General features: G+C 36.8%; 2 protein-coding genes across 3 annotated transcripts; both read left to right on the forward strand.

Moving 5' to 3' along the window:
* Positions 1 to 1,035: 1,035 nt before the first annotated feature.
* On the forward strand, positions 1,036 to 7,594 carry LOC132186919 (uncharacterized). 2 transcript variants are annotated; one of them, XM_059601037.1, is made up of 3 exons: positions 1,036 to 1,245; positions 2,300 to 4,148; positions 5,546 to 7,594. In XM_059601037.1, exons 1-3 carry the CDS (start codon positions 1,184 to 1,186, stop codon positions 7,562 to 7,564), a joined length of 3,930 nt encoding a protein of 1,309 aa, XP_059457020.1. In that variant the 5' UTR covers positions 1,036 to 1,183; the 3' UTR covers positions 7,565 to 7,594. The 2 variants fall into 2 exon arrangements, with proteins under 2 accessions (XP_059457020.1, XP_059457021.1); XM_059601038.1 differs by having other exon boundaries at positions 2,303 to 4,148.
* Positions 7,595 to 15,093: 7,499 nt separating this feature from the next.
* Positions 15,094 to 20,431, forward strand: LOC132188780 (uncharacterized). Its single transcript, XM_059603316.1, has 11 exons — positions 15,094 to 15,642; positions 15,760 to 15,873; positions 16,337 to 16,441; positions 16,544 to 16,660; positions 16,913 to 17,446; positions 17,528 to 17,886; positions 17,974 to 18,073; positions 18,199 to 18,258; positions 18,598 to 18,681; positions 18,835 to 18,951; positions 19,222 to 20,431. Exons 2-11 carry the CDS (start codon positions 15,814 to 15,816, stop codon positions 19,522 to 19,524), a joined length of 1,839 nt encoding a protein of 612 aa, XP_059459299.1. The 5' UTR covers positions 15,094 to 15,642; positions 15,760 to 15,813; the 3' UTR covers positions 19,525 to 20,431.
* The last annotated feature ends 861 nt before the right edge of the window (positions 20,432 to 21,292 follow it).

Consider the following 21,292-nt stretch of genomic DNA (forward strand, 5'->3'; position numbering starts at 1 on the left):
CATTCATACATGTTGAAAACTCATCTCTCCATAGCTTGTCCTCCCCTAGGGAAAGAGCTAATTTAGCTAATCTATGGACTACAACATTGGTCGTACATTTAACATAATTCACCGTCCATCCTTGGAGCCTATTTATAAGATATCTTTCATCATTCAACATTTGCCCATATGGTCCCCAACAGCCTCACTCTTTGCGGAGAGCTTGGACAATCTCAAGTACATCTCCCTCCAAGATGATATTACAAAGACCTAAGGTTCCACTAAGCTCCGCCCCTTTTCATATACAGCTAACGCCTCTGCCGTGGCAGGGTCGTGAATGTATTTTCTTGTCCCACATATCATCGCTACCACACAACCTCCATGGTCACGCACAATGATCCCGAGCCCAATCTTCTTATCTTTGTTATCCACGGCGGCGTCCCACTCTACTTTAATGCATCAAAGGGATGATTTCTGCTAAACTTTGCCGACTAGACGACTAAATTAAAGGTTGCATTAATATCCCAAACTAGCAAAAATTTGTAATGTGTACTTTTGTATTGCAAAAAGATAGAAAATTGTACTAATTTTTTGTATTCAGATTAAACTATCCTGATAAAAAGGGGGACATATATATATATATATATATATATATATAAAGACTGATATAATGATTATTTGGCATTGTCAATTTAGCACAATAGAATAGCAATAAGATAAAATTGTAATTTATAGCACATAACACTTATATGAATTGGTACGTGAATTTGCTACACAACACTAACATTTATTATAGATTCATAGAGTAATACTATAAATTGCATTTTTATCTAATAAGTTTCTTACAATATTAATGTGACAGCATTAATTAACTTTTAGACCATAACACAAAAATGTAACATGTCCCCATTATTACATCATGATAAAGTTGTAAAGGAAATTGTATTAAAATAGTAGTAAATCTAAACTTTTTAAGACAAGCCTACCACTGTAGAAGCAGTTTAGTAATAACATATTGATAGAGTGCGAAATGGGTAATTTCGTGTTCTTCTGTCTCTCTGTCTTAGAGCCCGGTTGGTCCTCCGAGGCCATTCATTCGCTATTATCAGGTGTGCTTGCTTTCTAAGCGTTTCCAGGCTCCGAGGCCACTGATATCTCCGAGAACCCTAGAAATTCCTCAGATGATTCGGCCTTTTTCTCAGACATGGACTTCGGAACCCTAACGATGATCGGTGCTTCGGACCAGCTCTTCATGTACAACCGCAGGTGACTCTTAACACTCTGCCTCTCCATCCTCTATTTTGCTCCGATGTTTCCGATTCTCTGTTCTCTAAAGCCGTTTTCTTTTCCTTTCACTTTCTCATCATTCACTCCTTCTTTATGTTTTTCTCCTTATTTTGATGCTTAGTAAAAGAAGAGATCTGCTTTCTGCTAGTCTCGGAAAGTTGATTGCTTTTTCGTTTCCGTTTCTGGGGCCTGTTTCGTGTGGTTTAGCTGCTTAGTAGTCTTGGTTTAAGTTATTCTTGAGTAGTTCTCTTTCTGGAGAATCTATTACTTACGAAGTGCCTCTGGAGCTACCGGTGTTAGGTTTTAGCGATTAGTTAGTGGATGAGAATCACTTCCAAAACTGTGGGATTAAAGGGTTAGGGACCAATTTACAGCTTATATGGTTTCTGGTTTCCCTCCTCTTTTTTTTTTTTTTTTTTTGTTTGTATATTTTTAGTTTTAAGTTAAAACGGAAGGAACGAAACTAGTGATTACAATAAGCATGAATAATTAATGTTACGGAACTATTAGAGGCTGAACTTTGTTTTAAACATCTTCTGCTAATGTAACATTGTTGGGCCTACTACTCATTCTTTCTTTAAATGTTTCTTGGCATTATGTTGCTTTTTATAATAGTATACTTATTAATGTGCCTTGTTGGTTGATATCTTGGCCCCGGCATGGCGGCATGTTTATATCACTTTACCTCTGTTTGGCTACTGAGAAAAAGAAAATGAAATTCGAGCCCCTCTTAGTCATGCAAATCTTACTTTTTAAGAAAAAAAATTGTGTCAGAAATAAATGTCAATATAACTGTTAATGCGGTTATTCCGACCTTATTTAGTATAATACATTGTAAGGATTGTAATTTGTTTTTTCATAATTAGATACACTATTCAGTTACTGAAGTGCTTTTTGTCACGTATTTCTATAATTTCCTTATAGTAAGGAGATTTTGTGTGGCAAGTTGTCTTTTTATGTCAACTTTAAAATTTTATGGTTAAATGCAAACCATTCTCGCATGTTGTGTTAATTGTGATTGTGGCTTGTTCAGAAGACTGTTTCACCCAGTCAGAGCTTTCCAATTTATAGTGGTTCTTTCATGTACCCTTTTTTGCCAAGCTACATGTGGACCAAGCTCTATGAATGGGATGCCCAAGTCAGTGGAACATGATGCGTGTGAGTCCTACAGGGATCGATATGATGTAGGGTTTCTGGATATTGCTGTTGGTGATATCAGCTCGGGATATGGAAGTCCGATGACCCACTTAAGTCCTGGGACTGTTTGTACCGATTCTCATTCATTCTGCTTCCCTTCCACATTACCTGGTTTTTCTTCTAAAGAGCATGGACACAAAGCAGCTGCTTTAGAAGTTTCTGGGGGGCGGTCTGATGGTCCTTTACCTGAAGAATCTACTAAGGATAATGGGTGGGCGAGTAACAAAAGCTGGTCATCTGATTTTGGAATGTTTAAGTTATTGAAAGGAGGGATTGTTTCTTGTTCTTTAAACTCCAGAGAGTATATTAATGAGTTATCGGCCATTCAAGCTGACAATCCTAATCAAAATTATCTTTCTTCCTCTAGAAGATCTTTACTTAATCAGAATTGCAAAAGTTTTAGACCAGAAAAGAACTCTGAGATGACCAAAGCAGGTTCATTTGATGGTTCTTCCTCTCCCAATGTAGAAATTAACCCTACTGTACTGGATTGGGGACAAAAGCATTTATATCTTCCTTCATTAGCTTTCTTGACTGTGGCAAATACTTGCAATGACAGCATTTTACATGTCTATGAACCGTTCAGTACTGACCTTCAATTCTATCCATGCAATTTTAGTGAGGCTTCTCTAGGACCTGGTGAAGTAGCTTCAATCTGTTTTGTGTACTTACCTAGATGGTTGGGCTTGTCCACTGCTCATTTGATTTTGCAGACAAGCTCTGGCGGTTTCGTAATCCAGGCTAAGGGCTTTGCCATTGAGTCGCCTTATGGAATTCAGCCTATATTAGATCTAGATGCTTTGTCCAGTGGAAGGTGGGCTAAGAATTTGTCTTTGTTCAATCCCTTTGATGAAACCCTCCGTGTGGAGGAAGTGACTGCGTGGATGTCACTTTCTCTAGGGCATACTTCTCATGACATCGAAGTGCTTTGTAGCGTAGACAATTTTCAGGGCTCTAATGACCTCGGTTTGCCAAGTGTTAAGGATCAGTTGGTTGTGAAAAGTGGTCAAGTTGGTTCACCAGTTTTGGCAATAAGGCCTCATGGAAACTGGGAGATTGGTCCTCGTAGCTTTGAGACAGTCCTAGAGATAGACTTCTCAATCGGGTCTCAGGGCAAAATCTTTGGTGCATTCTGTATGCAGTTGCTAAGGTCTTCAAAAGACAAGTCTGATACGGTTATGGTTCCTCTTGAAGCTGAACTAGATGGGAAAGCTGTCTATGATGATTTTTCAGGATCTGTTTCAGCATTTCTTGAACCTGTAGTGGGATGTGATATTTGTGAAACTGTTGTTGCTATCTCTATCAGAAATGGTGCTTCTCACTTGTTGAATGTTGTTAAGATTAGTGAAGTTTCAGGCACTAAAAATTTTCATATCAAATATGTGGAAGGCTTACTTCTTTTTCCTGGCACTATCACACAAGTTGCTTTGGTTACTTGTACTCACCTGTGTTTTGAATCATGTGATTCTCCACCCGAAGTATCCAGAAGCTGTAAGTTATTCATACTGACAAATGGCTCGAGTACTCCTCAGATTGAAATTCCGTGCGAGGAAATAACCAATTTCTGTGCAAGACATCAGAAGGATTCTTCTATTGGAAATGAATATCAGTTTGAAAAGGTTGAATCTGGCAAGACGAGGGCAGGGCCCTTGGGCAGTGGCAGCCATTCACCATCACGGGCCAAGGTATGCCGATTCTACTTGCTGTATTTCTATTTATACGTATCCTTTATGGTTGACAGATCATTGTGGCATTAGGTCAGCTATGAATTTGTTTTCAAAAGTCTAGTTACTCTGTTATTTGTTCTAAATTCTTTACATCTGCCTGTCAAAGAACATTACTGTGACTATGCATGCATGTGCCTCGTCATTAATGAGTAAGCAAACATTTCTTAATAATATTATACCTTTGTCCAGCATGTATACTCGATCTCATTTACTTATCAAAAAATGTATATTGGACAGCATTTAACCGATAAGTAGATTGAAAATGCCCAGAGTTGAGCTTTGATGAAACATTTTGACATATTAGTTCATGAAAGCTTGGAAATGTAATAGACAACAAAGAAGATAGTTGGCTTTCCAAGATCTTTATATATGCCTGTAATGGGCATGGCTGAACATTAATTTTTAGCCAAAGATCTTTATATGTTTTTAACCCCAAGGGGTTGGCTTAAGTGTAAGGGCCTTGGTCATAAAAAAAAAAAAAAAAACATTATTTTACATTGGAATTTAAAGGTTACTGCTGAATTTTTGATATTTTTTGTTGGTGGCAAGGGAGGTAGTTACCTTTATTGATAGGTAGTAAGGCCATGTGTGGGATGTTGCACCATATTAGCAAGAGTTCATTCTGGCTGTCTTTGCAGTTCTTTTACTTTGTAGGAGATCTTCAACTTTCTTTCTGGACCTATTCAATTTCAGTAACGTCATTTTTAATTCTCAAACACCCCCACCCCAAAACACACACACCCCAAAAACCCACAAAACAAAAAGGAAAAAAATAAAGATACATACCGAAATGCTGATAGGTTCTTTGGGGAAATACATGTTCCTTTTGATGCATAAAATTTAAAAATACAATTTGCACCCTCATTTTATTTGGCATAATTTTCTCTTTAGCAAGTTCAGGTTTTTCATGAAATCTCTGAAACGGCCCATCTCTCTAATCAAGAGCTTCACATGTCATTTTTGTTATAATTGGTAATTGAAAAGAATCTAGAGAAAGGAAAGAAGAGTGAATCGATGAAATGTTGCTTGATGTTCATTGGGAACTTGGAAGTGGGAACCCCATTCTTTATATTTCTTTGGTGCTAATTCAGTGAAATGAAACGGGAGGGAATGTTAAGGTCCAGACTCCAGTTTTGAAAAGGGGTGATCATATAGGAGGCTACCCACATTTGTCTGTTGTTGCCAGGTCTAAATTTTGTGATTTACTGTCATCATGGTAGAGAGAGTAGTTACTCAAAACTAGAAGCATTACAGACTCTGAATATTAGCTTTTAAATTATGTTGTTTCTTGTTATGTACTCGTGTGTCTATGTTCACAATAACCAAGATGCTTTTGTGAACTTATTATCTGTAAGGATCTGGACACAGCGGAGGCAGATGAATTGGTACTAGAAAACTGGAAATCTCAAGGTACTGCAAGTGGCATGTCTGTGCTTGATGATCAGGAGATATTCTTCCCAATGGTTGAGGTTGGAAGTCATCACTCCAAGTGGATCACTGTAAAGAATCCTATCCAGCAGCCAGTTGTAATGCAGCTTATCCTAAACTCAGGAGAGATTATTGATGAATGCAGGGGCCCTGATGGTTTCACACAACCACCATCCAGTAATTTGGTTCTTGATGAATCTATCCCTCCAAAATATGGGTTCTCTATAGCAGAGAATGCAGTAACAGAGGCTTATGTTCATCCATATGGTACAGCATCTTTTGGGCCAATTTCCTTCCAACCTTTGAACCGATGTGGGTGGAGAAGTTCGGCTCTGGTAAGGAACAATCTTTCAGGTGTGGAGTGGCTATCTTTGAGGGGATTTGGAGGGTCACTTTCCCTTCTTCTACTGGAGGGGTCTGAGCCTGTACAGAGTGTAGAGTTTAACCTCAACTTGCCAATTCCTCTGAATATCTCTCCCCCTGATACTTTGGTTCACATGGAAGAGATGATTTACGCCTGTTCACAGCCATTGTCAAAAGAACTTTCTGCCAAGAACACAGGAGACTTGCCATTGGAGGTGAGAAAAATTGAAGTTTCTGGAACAGAGTGCGGGAAGGATGGATTTATGGTGCATACCTGTAAAGGTTTTGCTCTTGAACCTGGCGAATCAACAAAGCTTCTGATATCATACCAGTACGATTTTTCCGCAGCCATGGTACATAGTGATCTTGAACTGGCCTTAGATACTGGTATTCTTGTGATTCCCATGAAGGCAAGTCTGCCCCTGTACATGTTCAATATCTGTAAGAAATCAGTTTTCTGGATGCGAGTGAAGAAATCCTCTGTAGCAGTCCTCCTTCTTGTTTCCTTGATGTTACTGGTATTCTGTTGCCTATTTTCTCATCTCATAGCATTGGGTTCTCTGGATGATAAACAGAGTAATGGTAAGTTGTCTGTGTCTGGTGAGGTGGATAGTCTCCTAAGGACTATTGGGGATGATCAAGCCTCAGTTCATCCTTCGGTTAGTAGATATCCTGATGGTCAGGGTGGGACCCCAGAACAGGGAATGACTGTTCAACATGTGAGCCAAGTGATGGGAAATCTTAAACAAACAAGCGATTCTTTAGAAGATAATCAAAAGGAAAGAGCATTTCCATCCTCTTTGCTATCAAAATCTGTAGCAGTTGAGACTGCTGATACAATAGAAGCATCCCAACCAGGTAACCTTACAGTCAAAACTGGGAAAGAGAAGGGAAGGAGGCGAAAGAAGAGAAAAGGTGCTATTTCCAAATTAACTGGACTTTTTGAAGTTTCTAGCAGTCATAGTGGAAATTCTACACCATCATCTCCCTTGTCCCCAGTCATATCTGTAACACCTAATCGTACACGGCCACTGTCTCCTGATATGGAACAAACTATTGAGGCTAGCAGGTATCCATTTACTCAAGCAGCAAGCCAACTCTGTGAGAGGGATCAGGTTTTTAGGTCCAACACTGAGGTGAACAAATTGGAGCCCAAGGTTTCTGTAAAGCATTGCAATAACAACTTGCTCTTTTCTACTCAAGAGCAGCCTTCGGCATCAAGAAAAACTACTACCAAGCCTGTTCTGTTGCCTTCTGCTACTTTCCCTTGTCCTGGCAGGCGTGCCCCTGATGTGTTATGTCCATCCCCTTTTCTGGCATCAACTTCTGCAATTGCTCCACATGCTCGAGCTCCTGGGTCAAAACTCGACAACCAGAAAGAGGAAAAGGCACGACTTGGGGATGAATATGCATATGATATATGGGGTGACCATTTTTCTGGGCTTCATTTAATGTCAAAGGATGTCACTTCATTGATCTCCAGTGCTACAAAAGATTATTCTGAGAGCTTCTTTGTAAGGGGTCCACAAACCTTCCTGACAAAGTCTGGATTACAATCTGTAAGTTTTGAAAAAGAAGGTTAATGATAAATCAAAAAATAATCCTTTAATATAGTTGCAGCTGCAAATCTCTCCTTAGCTACCACACCTATAGTCATTTCCATTCGTATATGAGGTAAAGGTTAATAATTCATTGTCTTTTGTCGTTTTTCACTTAGTTACATGGCGTATGCCACATGGCTAGTTATCCAACTGGCATAGTCATGTCGCAATTTTTTTTTATTTTTTTGGAGATAAAATATACCCATTAAAAGGTAGTGCAGCATCTTTTGATTGTCTGATAAATTTATCAATTTAATCCAAACTATAAAACGTTTAATATAAGTCTTAAAGAACAGGATAAATGTAATTAGGCCTAACCACATGGAATTAAATTGTAATTTACTCCAACTCCAAAGATAAAATGATAGAAGAAGAAGATAAAAGAAGAGAAAGTAATAAACCTGTGGTTCACTTGGTAAGAGAGGTAACTAATAAAAATAGCCTCAGAAATTTAGACTAAACATGCCTTTCTGTTTGCTTTTATCTTCTGCCAAAGTAAAACTCTGATTGTTTCTGTGTCCTTTTCCCGTAAGTAACTGAAATGTAACTGTCCGTGACTGTAACTCTTTGTTTGCTTACTTGTGGTATGGTATCTATCAATAGAATATTTAATTACTATAACTGTAATATATTTATTATAAATACAATAAACTTTATTTTAAATGAACGACAGTGACAGCAATGAAGGGAGAAGATTGGTTTTTTGTTTTTTACCCAAATCTACCTGGTTAGAATAAGTTTGTAATTTATCCTAATCTTGTTGCTTATTGATTAATGCACTTCCAATTCACGTGGAATAATGCAAACATCAGACGTTGAGTATAAGTTATGGTAGTTGAGATTCCTCAAACCTGGAGCCCTTCTAGACCCGGCAACCCAAACCTTTGTCTTCTTTCAACAGCAGTGTGATGGTTCTGTCGTCTCGTCTGTGTTTGTCATTCGATAATGGAGTTTGCCCATTCATGGATGCTTCCTTTGAAACAAGTTAAAGTTACCGTTAATTGCATGCACATGTAGACAGTAGAGTCATAAAGATTGTTAGAAGGCTGTAACTCTCACATTATAATGGGCTTACGGCCTGCAAAAGGAGAGGGCGATTGCTCACTACGTGTCCGTGAAGGCTGATGTTGACAAGCCCATGGACGTGTGTGGGAAGACCCGGCAACTCAGAAACGTCTTTAACTGCTCGTATTGCAAAGCAATGATTATTATATGAAATTTCGGGACCATTATGTGTCACAAGGAGAGCTGGCATGACCATATGCAACTGGATAGCGACCTTGCCACCCAAAAAGCAAAAATATCTTATATTCCATTGGTTAATATCTCATCTTATGCTTATACGATTTTGTGCAGAATTGTCTATGAAGAGGATAAAGCTTTGCGTTTCCTTCAATCTATTTGTTGGTTCAGACAGAAATTGGGCCCATTGAGGTGGTCCATTTCGCTTGGACCATACATACAGCAAACCGGGATTGTGACTGCTCCGGCCCATTATTGTTTTCATCTTGGGGACCTCTCTAACGTCCTAACAATGCACAACAAGTACGATAGATCGATCAGGTGACTTACAATTACGTTGACTTCTTATTATTAAAGGTGGTGAACAAAAACCCAGAAACAAGAGAAGAAAAAAAAAAAAAGAAGCAATTTTATAAGGAAAAAGCAATAAAATAAAATTGCGTTGCATTTATTAAAAATGAATAAATCGAACTTCTGCTCTACTCTCATCATTTCACCCAATTGTAGTGCAGAGTGCAGAGCAGATTAAGCTCACATGACACGCTGTCCTGCTCAGTGCCTCAAGGATCTTCTAAAGATATGTCAACAAAGATATAGGAAAGCCAATGGAGAGGAGATAGAAAAAGGCCTTAAAAATCAAATCACATATGGAGCCCTTAACAAGTCCCCAAAGACGCATTAATAATTATATGATCTCTTGTTAAAAAAAATGCCCTAAAATCGATTTTGTTCACAAACACATTTGACCTTGTGAAAGGTTTTTGAACAATTTTCAGAATTACAATCTTTCGGTGAATTTTTATGAATGCCATGAGCAAAATATCATGATCATGTGTTGTATATATATTGTCCAGCCATGAGTTTCATGAGAGATTCTAGTAAATGAGAAAGAAGGGATGAGGAAGCTAGACTTTGTGCATGTGTCTTTGCTTTGCTTTTGCTCGATCCTTTTCACAAATTAATTGCATCAATCTTTGTTGTTGTTGTTTTACTTCATGCTTTCGGCCTCACTAGTCACTACAATTGGAGCCCAAAATTTTATGCTGGGACACCGTCCCCTTCATGTTTGGGACCACTCCCAAAATAAGAATGAAGTGGTTTTGCTTGGGACCATTTCATGAATATATATTTTTTTTCCTCCTCCTTCTTTTTAGCCCAATGTAAGAATTTATCGCTGTTCCATGATCATCAACTTGGCTATTATGGGCTCTCTGATAAGCATGGATCACGCTCAATTAAAGCCTGCAAGCCATTGATGCCTGGTCCCCATATATACTACAATCCTGATGAACTGGTAAATTTATACTCATCTAACCACCAAAATAAAAAAAGGAGAAAAATATGTAATTTACTCATAAACATTTGTAAGTATAGATCGATCAGTAGATCGAACCAATCTTGTAAAATATGCCAATCAATTGAGTCAGTTGCATGCACTACTGGAACATTTTTTAAGTGTTTTGCTTGAGCATGTATACTTATATATATATGGAATTAACTAAGAAAAAGAAAATGGAGTACAATGATTTTGGTGGGGTGACGCATGGTGTACAATTTTATTATTGTCGATATATATTTGCATTGCCATTATGATGAAACTTGCACACAAGAAGAGAGCATCGACATCCCATCCAAATATGAAGAAGGAAAGCACCACGCAATGAAATAATTAAATCTCTTCAAGAAAAAACTTTATTAATAAAATAGTACTATTGATAAATATAATTAAGTTCGGTGGAGGCTTTTTGTAAAAGAATGAGAAACAATTACACTTAAAAAGTAAATATAATTCTTTGATTCAGAAATTCGTTTTAGTTGTGGGAGAAGCTTTGGAGGCACTTGCTTTTCTCTGGACAAAAAAGGGTTATACCATGATCGATGTTCCAAGAGTAGGTAGAGCAAGCATGTAATATATATAAGACCAAAATGAAAAAAAAGAAAAAAAGAAAAAAAAAAAGGTTCTCTAGTGGGTAGTTTAATCGACAGTGAATTACGCCATATGAAGTGGAGGTCAATAGTTCGAATCTCCTTCCCCTTTTCTTGTGTGGACGTGTTGAAAAAAAAGAAAGAAAAAGAAAAGCATGTAATATATGAGAGAGAGAGAGAGAGCATGTTTAAATGAAATGCACGCTCACGTGGTTATGGAAATAAAAAAATGGCTAGTATGATTAAATCCATGCATGCACCTAATCTTGTTTCCCGATATTGATATATTATTCGGTTGAATGCATCGGGAATGTGTCTTAAAGTCCACTTTTAAACTACCTTTATTAAATATTCGGCAAAATATTATTATTGTAAGATAAACAATCACTTTCACGTTTAATCCTCTCGAGTTTCCGAGGAAGCACTATATATTGCCATTTGCCCCTCCCTTTTTACCATTTCCCCCCCTCCCAAAATCCTATGAAAATTTCTGATCAAGGTGTTATACTTCCGTAGATTATGTGAAGCTGTCGTAAGTAAATATCTTAAATATTATTTTGTGCTCGATCTGCATGCATATGTGTTAATTAGTGCCTTCTGCTTAAACAATTTCATTAACAAACAAATCAAACACAAAATACTCTTAAAAACATGTAAAGACAAATTAAATTAACAAACAGAGACATTATTTATTGTCCTTTAATCTCTAGGAATGAACAACAGTATTATATTGAGATCCAACGTATGGTGGACATTGCTGAAATTGGACATACCGGGTAGATCACGTATCTTGCTAGATGTGTTACCAAATTAAAAATATGGCGACAACTGTAGCAGTTTGCTGAGTACGTTGATGATTGTCCTCATTTCATGTCTCCGTGTTTTGGCCACCAACAATCTTTTTCCATTCCTTCATAAATTAAAGTAGACGACTATACGTGTGGTGTGGATAGAACTTATCGGTTTTTTATATGTCACAGAAAGAAAAAAGAAAAAAAAAAAGGAAAAAGAAAAAGAAAAAGAGCCTTCTTTCTTATCCTCTTTACTAGCTTTATGCTTGCTCCTATATATATGCGTTTGCTTGAGCCATGATGGGTATATTTGAAAAGCAACAATATTTGATGTTGTAGACAGAATGAAATTGTGGTTAAGGACTCAGGCTGGGTAAGCACTTGGCTAGGCTACATATATAGTTTTGCAAGTTGCCAAAGATTCAACCAATTTATCGTCTCAAGGGAACTAAAATAGATAGCAATTGCCAGGCTACATGGTCCATGAATCCATGATAATGTTACAGTAGACTTTTTTATTTTTTTATTTTTTAATAAAAAAATTTGTATTCCTTTAAAGAAGCCTTTTATTCTGAGAAAAAAGGTGGGTGCAAGTGGGGCAAAATAGTACATCCAATCCCCACTTCTTCCATATATTGGTTTGGGGCCTTTGGGCACCACCTTGAAGGTGACAACTATACCATCTTCCCAAAAAGTTTCAGCTATAAAACTACTCTTTCGGAGTAAGCCTCTTCTGGGTATTTCTGTTATTTACTCCTTATTTAATTTACAATTATTTTATTATTTTATTTGTTAAAAGAATAGAGGTATTATAAGAATATAAAAAAATAAGTGGCATTTTTGATACATTTTGATAATTTGAGAGACTACTTTAGTACATTTTGAACATTAGAGGACTATATTACAAACAGCTGATAGTTTAGAGAGTTTTTTTATATTTTTCCCTTGACTAAAATAGATAGCAATTGCCGGCTACATGGTCCAAGAATCCATGATAAATTGATAATGTTACAGTAGACTTTTTTTTTTTTTTTTTTTTATTCCTTTAAAGAAGCCTTTTATTCTGAGAAAAAAAAGTTGGGTGGAAGTGGGGCAAAATAGTACACCAATCCCACTTCTTCCATATATTGGTTTGGGGCCATTGGGCACCACCTTGAAGAATGAAGGTGACAACTATACCATCTTCCCAAAAAGTTTCAGCTATAAACTAGTCTTTAGGAGTAAGCTTCTTCTGGGTATTTCTGTCATTTACTCCTTATTTTCAATTAAATATTTTATGTATTTAACTCACTTATTAAAACCAATCGATTTTGTGCCTCATGCACCATCAACTAGCATGTCACATTGCTCACATGAAAAAGATGAAAAGGCATTATGGTTAAATCCCTTTCAACAAAGCAATCAATTTCTATCTTTCATATCTCAAACATGTACCAGAATATGGACAGGGCATTAACTGAGCTTTTAATCATTTTCTTATCATTATGGCATTTAAGAGAATGGATTAAGATTATCATTAATGATACCTGCAGTGACTATATTTGAGAACAAAAAACAAAAAAAAACAAAAAAAAAAATGAATACTTTTCATCACCTCTCTATTCCTTGATTTTGATTCATTCTCCAATCATCTAGCTTGATTGTGGTCCTAATAACCAGCACTTGATACGTAAAAAAAAATAAAAAAAATCGTATTCTCTTTTCTTTCTTTCATCTTTTTCGTTAATCTGACATTGTCAATTCATTATTGAATGAGGAGAAGGAAATTAGTTAGTGTAATTTCTCAAACTTCTCTCTTTGAAAGTATTTTAAATAAACTTCTCTCTCAATGCTTTTTTTTTTTTCTTTTCTTTTTTTGTCATTTTTACATCAATTAATTATTATTTTTTTTTCTGTCCTATCATTTTTAAAAACAATCCGTGCATTGCACGGGATACAAGCTCGTTTTGATAATTTGAGAGACTACTTTAGTACCTTTTGAACATTAAAAAATTATATTACAAACAACTGATAGTTTAGAGAGTTTTTTTATATTTTTCCCTTGACTAAAATAGATAGCAATTGCCGGCTACATGGTACAAGAATCCATGATAAATTGATAATGTTACAGTAGACTTCTTTTTTTTATTTTTATTTTTATTCCTTTAAAGAAGCCTTTTATTCTGAGAAAAAAAAGGTGGGTGGAAGTGGGGCAAAATAGTACATCCAATCCCACTTCTTCCATATATTGGTTTGGGGCCTTTGGGCACCACCTTGAAGAATGAAGGTGACAACTATACCATGCATCTTCCCAAAAAGTTTCAGCTATAAACTAGTCTTTAGGAGTAAGCTTCTTCTGGGTATTTCTGTCATTTACTCCTTATTTTCAATTAAATATTTTATGTATTTAACTCACTTATTAAAACCAATCGATTTTGTGCCTCATGCACCATCAACTAGCATGTCACATTGCTCACATGAAAAGATGAAAAGGCATTATGGTTAAATCCCTTTCAACAAAGCAATCAATTTCTATCTTTCATATCTCAAACATGTACCAGAATATGGACAGGGCATTAACTGAGCTTTTAATCATTTTCTTATCATTATGGCATTTAAGAGAATGGATTAAGATTATCATTAATGATACCTGCAGTGAATATATTTGAGAACCAAAAAAAAAAAAAAAATTGATTACTTTTCATCACCTCTCTATTCCTTGATTTTGATTCATTCTCCAATCATCTAGCTTGATTGTGGTCCTAATAACCAGCACTTGATACGTCAAAAAAAAAAAAAAAAAAAAAAATCGTATTCTCTTGTCTTTCTTTCATCTTTTTCGTTAATCTGACATTGTCAATTCATTATTGAATTTTTTATTTTTAACTAAAATTCATTTAAAGATAAGATTGACAATGACACTTAAACATAGAAGGATAAGAGAAAGACGAGTGAATACAAAAATAGGATTTTACAAGAAAAAAATAATCCTTACATTCACATGAAGTGTTTTTTTTTTTTTCTAAGCCACAAGAAGTATTATTAGTTTCTCATCACGTGCTGGCAAAAGTTCCTTTGCTACTTTCACTAAAGTACTCACTTCTTTCACTTTGTTTCTTCTCCTAAGCACTCACTTCTTTAACTTTGAACGTTTAAAAGAGAAGCCCAGAAAGAAAAAGAAGAAGAAGAAGAAGAAGAGCGTTAAAAGAGAAAGTAACTAAAACACAATTTGTTTCATAAGCTGGCCGGAAATAGTTAAAAAGGCATACCATAGAGTAAAAAGAAATTAAAAGAGTTTATTTTTATTGAACTATTTTAAGTTTTAACCCGCTGTAAATTAAGGACACCCTGTTTAAGGGTAGGCTCAAAACAGTGATTACACAGAGGCATTTATTAGACATAAAAAAAAAGGTGCATGTTAAAAAAAAGCTTTTGTGTCTCTTTGTCTTGTAAATCGCGTAAACAAGAAGCGTGTTTAGAGATGTGGGAGCTTATATATGGTTGATAATGCAAGTTGAGAGAGAGAGAGAGAGAGAGAGAGAGACAGAGAGTGAGTGAGAGAGAGACAGAGAGAGAGAGTCTGAGCGTGACCTGGCAAGAAGAGCAGCTATTCGCTTGTCTGCTTCACTTTAGCTTTGTGTGTGACAACCCGCTCTCATCATGACTAACATGCGCTCCTCTCTCTCTCTCTCTCTCTCTCTATCTCTCGCATACGCTAAAACTCTGAAAATGATTTACATGTATTGGAAAGACGAAGAAGTGAAGCACTATATCTAAAACAGAGAGAGAGAGTGCGGGTGTCTCCACCTCTCTCGCACTTTTCCTGTGTTTATATTTTTGTTTATTTGCAAAGGAAGTGTTATTTTATTTAATATTTTGAAACTAAATTGGGTTTACAGTTTACTTGTGGATAGTTTAATACAGTTGGTTCTTGTCCCTCTGTCGCATGTTCCTTGGATGACGCTTCAAGCTCGAAACCTCGTCGTTTTCTTCTCCTCCTTCTGTGGCCTTTTGTTGCTTTCGTTCACTCTGTTCGAGATATAAAACAACCCAAAAAATTAAACGTATCTGCCATTTCTGTTTCTGGGCCTCTTTGCTTTCCATTTTCCCGCTCTCTAAAAGGTATGAAATCTCTCTCTCTCTCTCTGCATCACATTTTATATATATTATTGCTTCTTATATTCAGGATTATTATTTTTAGTTTCTGGTAATTACTTGCTACGTATTTGTCATTTTCAGGGTATATTAGTTGTGTTGCATTGTTTTCTCATTTTCTGGACAAAGTAAAAGAAGATGAATACCAGAGTGCGCACCACTCTTCAGGCAATGAAAGCTCCTTTGAACCTTGATAAAGTAAGTGCGCACCGTCCTTCTCTTTTGGTTATTAATTTTTGTGATTTTTTTTTTAAATAATAATTTCTCTGCAAGTGAAAGGTCAATTTCGAGATGGGTGTGTAATTTTTTACAAGAAAATGAAGCTCTGGAGTCTCGAGCTTGAAACAGTAATATATTTATATCTAACGGATTTTCTGAGACATGCCGTAATTTCAAAGCTACTTCAGAGTACTGTCCTAGTTCCGTAATTTTTTATTTATTTTCAAAAAAATAAAAAAATAGCTTGGAATTTCTCCCTTTAGATATTCTTTCTAATTGCGTATTCTCTCCTTCTGAAATGCGAAAAGTAGGTGCTTTTGATCCAAATCCGAATTGGGTTCTTTCACTTCTCTCAAGAAACGAATAGTTTCTTCCTTTAGCCCCCCTCTCTCTCTTAACGGTTCGGTTTGATTAATGTCATTTTGATGTTGAATTCACAAAGAAGGAGAAGATGGAGACTCAGGGGAGCCGAGTAATCGACGCTAGGAAACATGTGACCAATCGGCGCCGATCAAATAGAGAAAGGAAAATGGCCTTACTTCAAGATGTATTTTTCTCACCCATATGGGTCTAACTTAATCTTTTCTTTGTTTTTTTTTTTTTTTTTTTGTTTTGCTTTGATTTGATTATTTTGTTCTGGAAAATGCAGGTTGATAAGCTAAAAAAGAAGCTCAGACATGAAGAAAATGTCCACAGAGCATTGGAGAGGGCTTTTACTAGACCTTTAGGAGCTCTACCTCGTCTTCCTCCTTATCTCCCTCCACATGTTAGTAATAATTCCCCTTTATCTTTCTCTCTCTCTCTCATGGAACATAGATAAAAATTGCCAACTTTTTTGAGTGGAGAAGGGTTAAGAACATTAATAAAATTAGTTGTGTGAAGAAATGAAAGAGACCCAAGTGAAGGAACATTCAGATTATCCTATATGGTCCTCAATATTGGAATTTTGTCATACATTTTTCTCAGTAGCTTTTAATGAATTCAGGATAATGAAGGATGTGATTTCATTTGTTTGCAGACATTAGAGCTTCTTGCCGAAGTAGCCGTTTTAGAAGAAGAGGTTGTTCGTCTAGAAGAGCAAGTTGTGAATTTTAGACAAGGTCTCTATCAGGAAGCAGTGCACCTTTTCTCCAAGAGGAATGTGGAAAATTCGGGCGATTTGATGGATCATAACTTGATTAGAAGCTCCAAACATCAGCGATCAAAGTCTTTGCCCCAAAATGAGCTCAATTCAGCAACATCCATGGCCAGACTTCAACCTTCTCTTACCAGAAGTACTTCAAATAGGAAGCTCTTGTTCGCTGATACCGGCCCTGATCGAACCACAAATTTTCCCAGTAGGCCAGCTATGGGGAAGCAATTTACTAAGAAACCAAATTCCTCTCCGCCTCTTCCGGAAAATGGACGAGGAAAAGAGAATTGGTTGTGTGCAAATTCTGTAAAGGATAAGCTATCTCCGGAGAAGAAATGTACAAAAGTTGTAACCCCAGTGAAGAAACCTCCAATCAAACATGGATCAGTGGATAAGTGTGTTGATCCTTTAAGGTCTCAGGTATACAAATTAGCATTATCCAATAGGATTTTGTCTCTACTTTGTTATAGTCATATTAATCCCGGCTTTTCTGTGCTTCAGATAGAGAGCAGATTAGTAGACCAGGAGAGAGCACAGGAGAACTCTTCTTGTTCTTCAGATGAAAGAATATTGGAAGCTGATAGCACCCCCAACAAAGTATCTGAGGATATATTGAAGTGCTTGTCTAGCATTTTTGTGAGGATGAGCACATTGAAGGACAAAGTAGTAGAATCAGGGACTTTTCAAACACTAGCTTCTCATGCAAGCAACAGAGAAACAGAATTCCGAGATCCATATGATACCTGTTCAGAAATCAGAAATAGAGATATTGGTCCCTACAAGCATCTCTGTTCAATTGAAGCAACTTCAGTTGATCTCAACCGAACAACAAATGCTTTGTTTCTGATCCAAAGACTAAAGTAAGTTGTGAGCTTTTTGTACTGATGTTTTAATGGTGCGGGGGTGTGTATTTAGAGTCTAACCTCTGATGAGATGTATTAATTCAGGGTCCTATTTGGAAAGCTTGCCACTGTGAACTTGGAGGGTCTTACGCATCAGCAGAAGCTTGCTTTCTGGATAAACACTTACAATTCCTGCATGATGAATGTAAGATATCTCCCTCTCACCAATGAGTCCAGGATTGAAAAATCAAGGATATTTTTTTACTTTTACCCAGCATGAAATACTAAAGCAAGACCATACTTACTTACATGATTATGTCAATTTTATAGGCATTTTTAGAGCATGGGATTCCTGATACCCCTGAAATGGTTGTAGCACTAATGCAAAAGGTAAGATTTGTCCATCATTCTTGTTATCCATAGTAAAATATTCTAGTTATGCTTTTTCTCTCTCCAACTATTAATCTATCAAAAAGATGGACATAATGTATGAAATTATTATATATATACTTAAACATGATTTATGTAATCTCTCTATCAGATAGTTCAAGTGTCTGTCACTTTTAGTTGAGATGCTAACTGTCATCATCTTTAGAGAATCCCTATTAAGCTTGTTTACTTTGTATTACAATTAAGAAAATGGCTTCTCCAATATGGTAGCACATGGTTAACAGCAACTGTTGGATAATCATTTTTGCAATCAACTAAATTTAGCGGTGCTTGCCTCAGGCGACAATCGTTGTGGGAGGACACTTGCTCAACGCAATTACAATAGAACATTTCATCTTGAGATTGCCTTATCACTTGAAATTTGTAAGTCATTATCTCAACTTCATTATGCTTTCAGGCTGGATTTCTTTTTGTTTTGGTCCCACTCCCACCCACACAAAACTAACTTTAATGTCTAATTAAAATTCCTTTTCTTTTTCTTTTCTTTTTTTTTTCTTCTTAATTATCACTCAACAGACATGTGGAAAAGCTGTGAAAAATGATGAGATGAAAGCACGAAGCATATTTGGATTGGAATGGTCTGAACCCTTGGTTACATTTGCCCTCTCCTGCGGAAGCTGGTCCTCCCCTGCAGTAAGTTTGTATTTACTTCTGATGATATTCTTAAGTTATAGAGGAAGTCCCTAATTTGTACCACGAGAATATGAAGAAGTACCCTTCAAGTAAATATTTTCCTTCTTCATTCTGAATGAACTCATTGCAAGCGTCGACTTTTAGAAGTCACTGTTGCAATCAACAATCATGTTCATTGTAAATTCCATACAGTGCCTTGGTATAGAATGTGGATAAATTCTATTTTCATGAATGTGCTGGTACTGAAAATGCATGCTTTGTTTAATGAAGGTGAGGGTATACTCAGCATCACAAGTTGAAGAAGAGTTGGAAGCAGCAAAGAGAGACTATTTGCAGGCAGCAGTTGGCATTACCAAGACAAACAAATTAGTAGTTCCCAAGCTACTAGATTGGTATCTACTTGACTTTGCTAAGGACTTGGAGTCATTGCTGGATTGGGTCTGTCTGCAGCTACCTGACGAACTTCGTAACGGAGCAGTTAGATGCCTTGAGAGAAGGGGAAGAGAACCCCTTTCACAGTTAGTACAAGTAATGCCATATGATTTCAGTTTCAGGTTACTTCTACACCGATGAGAGTTTTTTTTCTTTAAAAAAAAAAAAAAATCTTTTTACTTTCAAGTCTAGTTTGACCAACTATGGATGTGGTGGGGTTGTGTACTGATAGACAAGTGAGAGTACATATATAATCTTGCATTTGTAAGTGTGGGCAAAATTTTGTTGTTATCAGCACATGGGTTCATTATTGGGGAAAGCTTATATGAATATGGTGAATTCTTTGATTCAAAATTTAAAAGGTATTGCCGATCCTAAGATGTCAATGTTAGTTGCTACAGTTGGAATTATGGTTGTGGAGCAGAGGCAAGCAGCTAGTATAACTGTATAAATCCAGTTCAAAATAGAAAGGGTGCACACAAATGATTGCTTTAGGAAAAACGACAGATCAATGTTGAGAGAGTTGGTAAATAGAGCCAGGCAAGCAAAGACAGCTCACTTGAAACAAAGCTTATAGTTAGAGTCTTACAGACGTACACTATGTGAAGCTGATTAGATTCTAAGCTTGTCCGACACGGCGTGTTCAAGCAAGGCAACAACATGCTTTAAAAAACCTTTGTCGTCTACCTCTCAAAATGACAACCCTCTACAAACGTCTTTGTTTGCTTATGAGTATTATCCATCCGCATTTGGAAAATTGGAGCCTCGCAAGCTTCCTGTGAAAGGCCAGCATTTCTCTCATAGTTTCTGACTAGTGTATAGTCAAAGATCGTCGTATCTCAAAGTCATGGAAGCTCAGATCTCATTGGTACAGCCAAATTAGCAGCATACAGTATGGCTTAACGGATTTCCTTTCCTTGAAAGCTGTAAAGCATAAAACATCACAAGTTGACATTGTAGCATAGGCTTTGTGATCTAGTTCGAATTGTAAAATTAAGATAAATAGTCTATAACCAATCTCATTGTATGAAGTCATGAGTTAATTGTACACATTCGCTAATACTATCATCCTGGACTACCAAATTGATTCTCTTGCCATCATGAAAAAGGAAAACTATTCATCTACTGCTAGGCCAAGTGTAATTAACCCCAAAATATATCACATGAATTGTACACCATCCCTCATCTATTAGGACTTTCTGTTAAAAAGACCCTTAAGTTGAGAGGTCAATTGCAATATTTTAAAGTTTGGAAAGGGGGACTTTCCAATTTAGTGCAAGGTTTTTTTTTTTTTTTGGTGGGGGAGGGGATGGGAGAAGGAACAGGATCTTCTCCAGTCCATTATGGACTGAAGAATATCCAGTTCATGGCTAAGATTTCTTCTCAAAAATCCTATGGCTACAAATGGGACACATATCCCACTATTTAAAATAATAATAAAATATTATTTTAAATTACAAAAAATTAAAAAACAAATTAATAAAAAAAATTTTTAAAAAAGAAGGGGGCGGTCGGCCACCCCCATTTTGGGTAGGGAGCCACCCTCAATGGCCGGCCAGGGGGTGGTCGAACCACCCCCAAGAGCCTTGGGGGTGGCTCGGCCACCCCTTTTGGGCCAAGGGGTGGCTCAGCCACCCCAGACCGGCCGATTTGGGGTGGCCGAAGCCACCCCTTTTTGCAAGATGGGGGTGGCCGAACCACCCTCATAGGCCATTGGGCCCCTACCCAAAATGGGGGTAGCCGACCACCCCCTTTTTTTTTTTTTTTTTTAATTTAAAATAATATTTTATTATTATTTTGTTTAGTGAAATATGTGTCTCATTTGTAACTATAAGACTTCAGAGAAAAAATTCTAGCCATGAACTGAATATTCTTCAGTCCATTATAGACCGAAGAGGATCTGTTCCGG

The sequence above is a fragment of the Corylus avellana genome, chromosome ca7, assembly GCF_901000735.1.
Source record: "Corylus avellana chromosome ca7, CavTom2PMs-1.0".
Taxonomy (NCBI): Eukaryota; Viridiplantae; Streptophyta; class Magnoliopsida; order Fagales; family Betulaceae; genus Corylus; species Corylus avellana.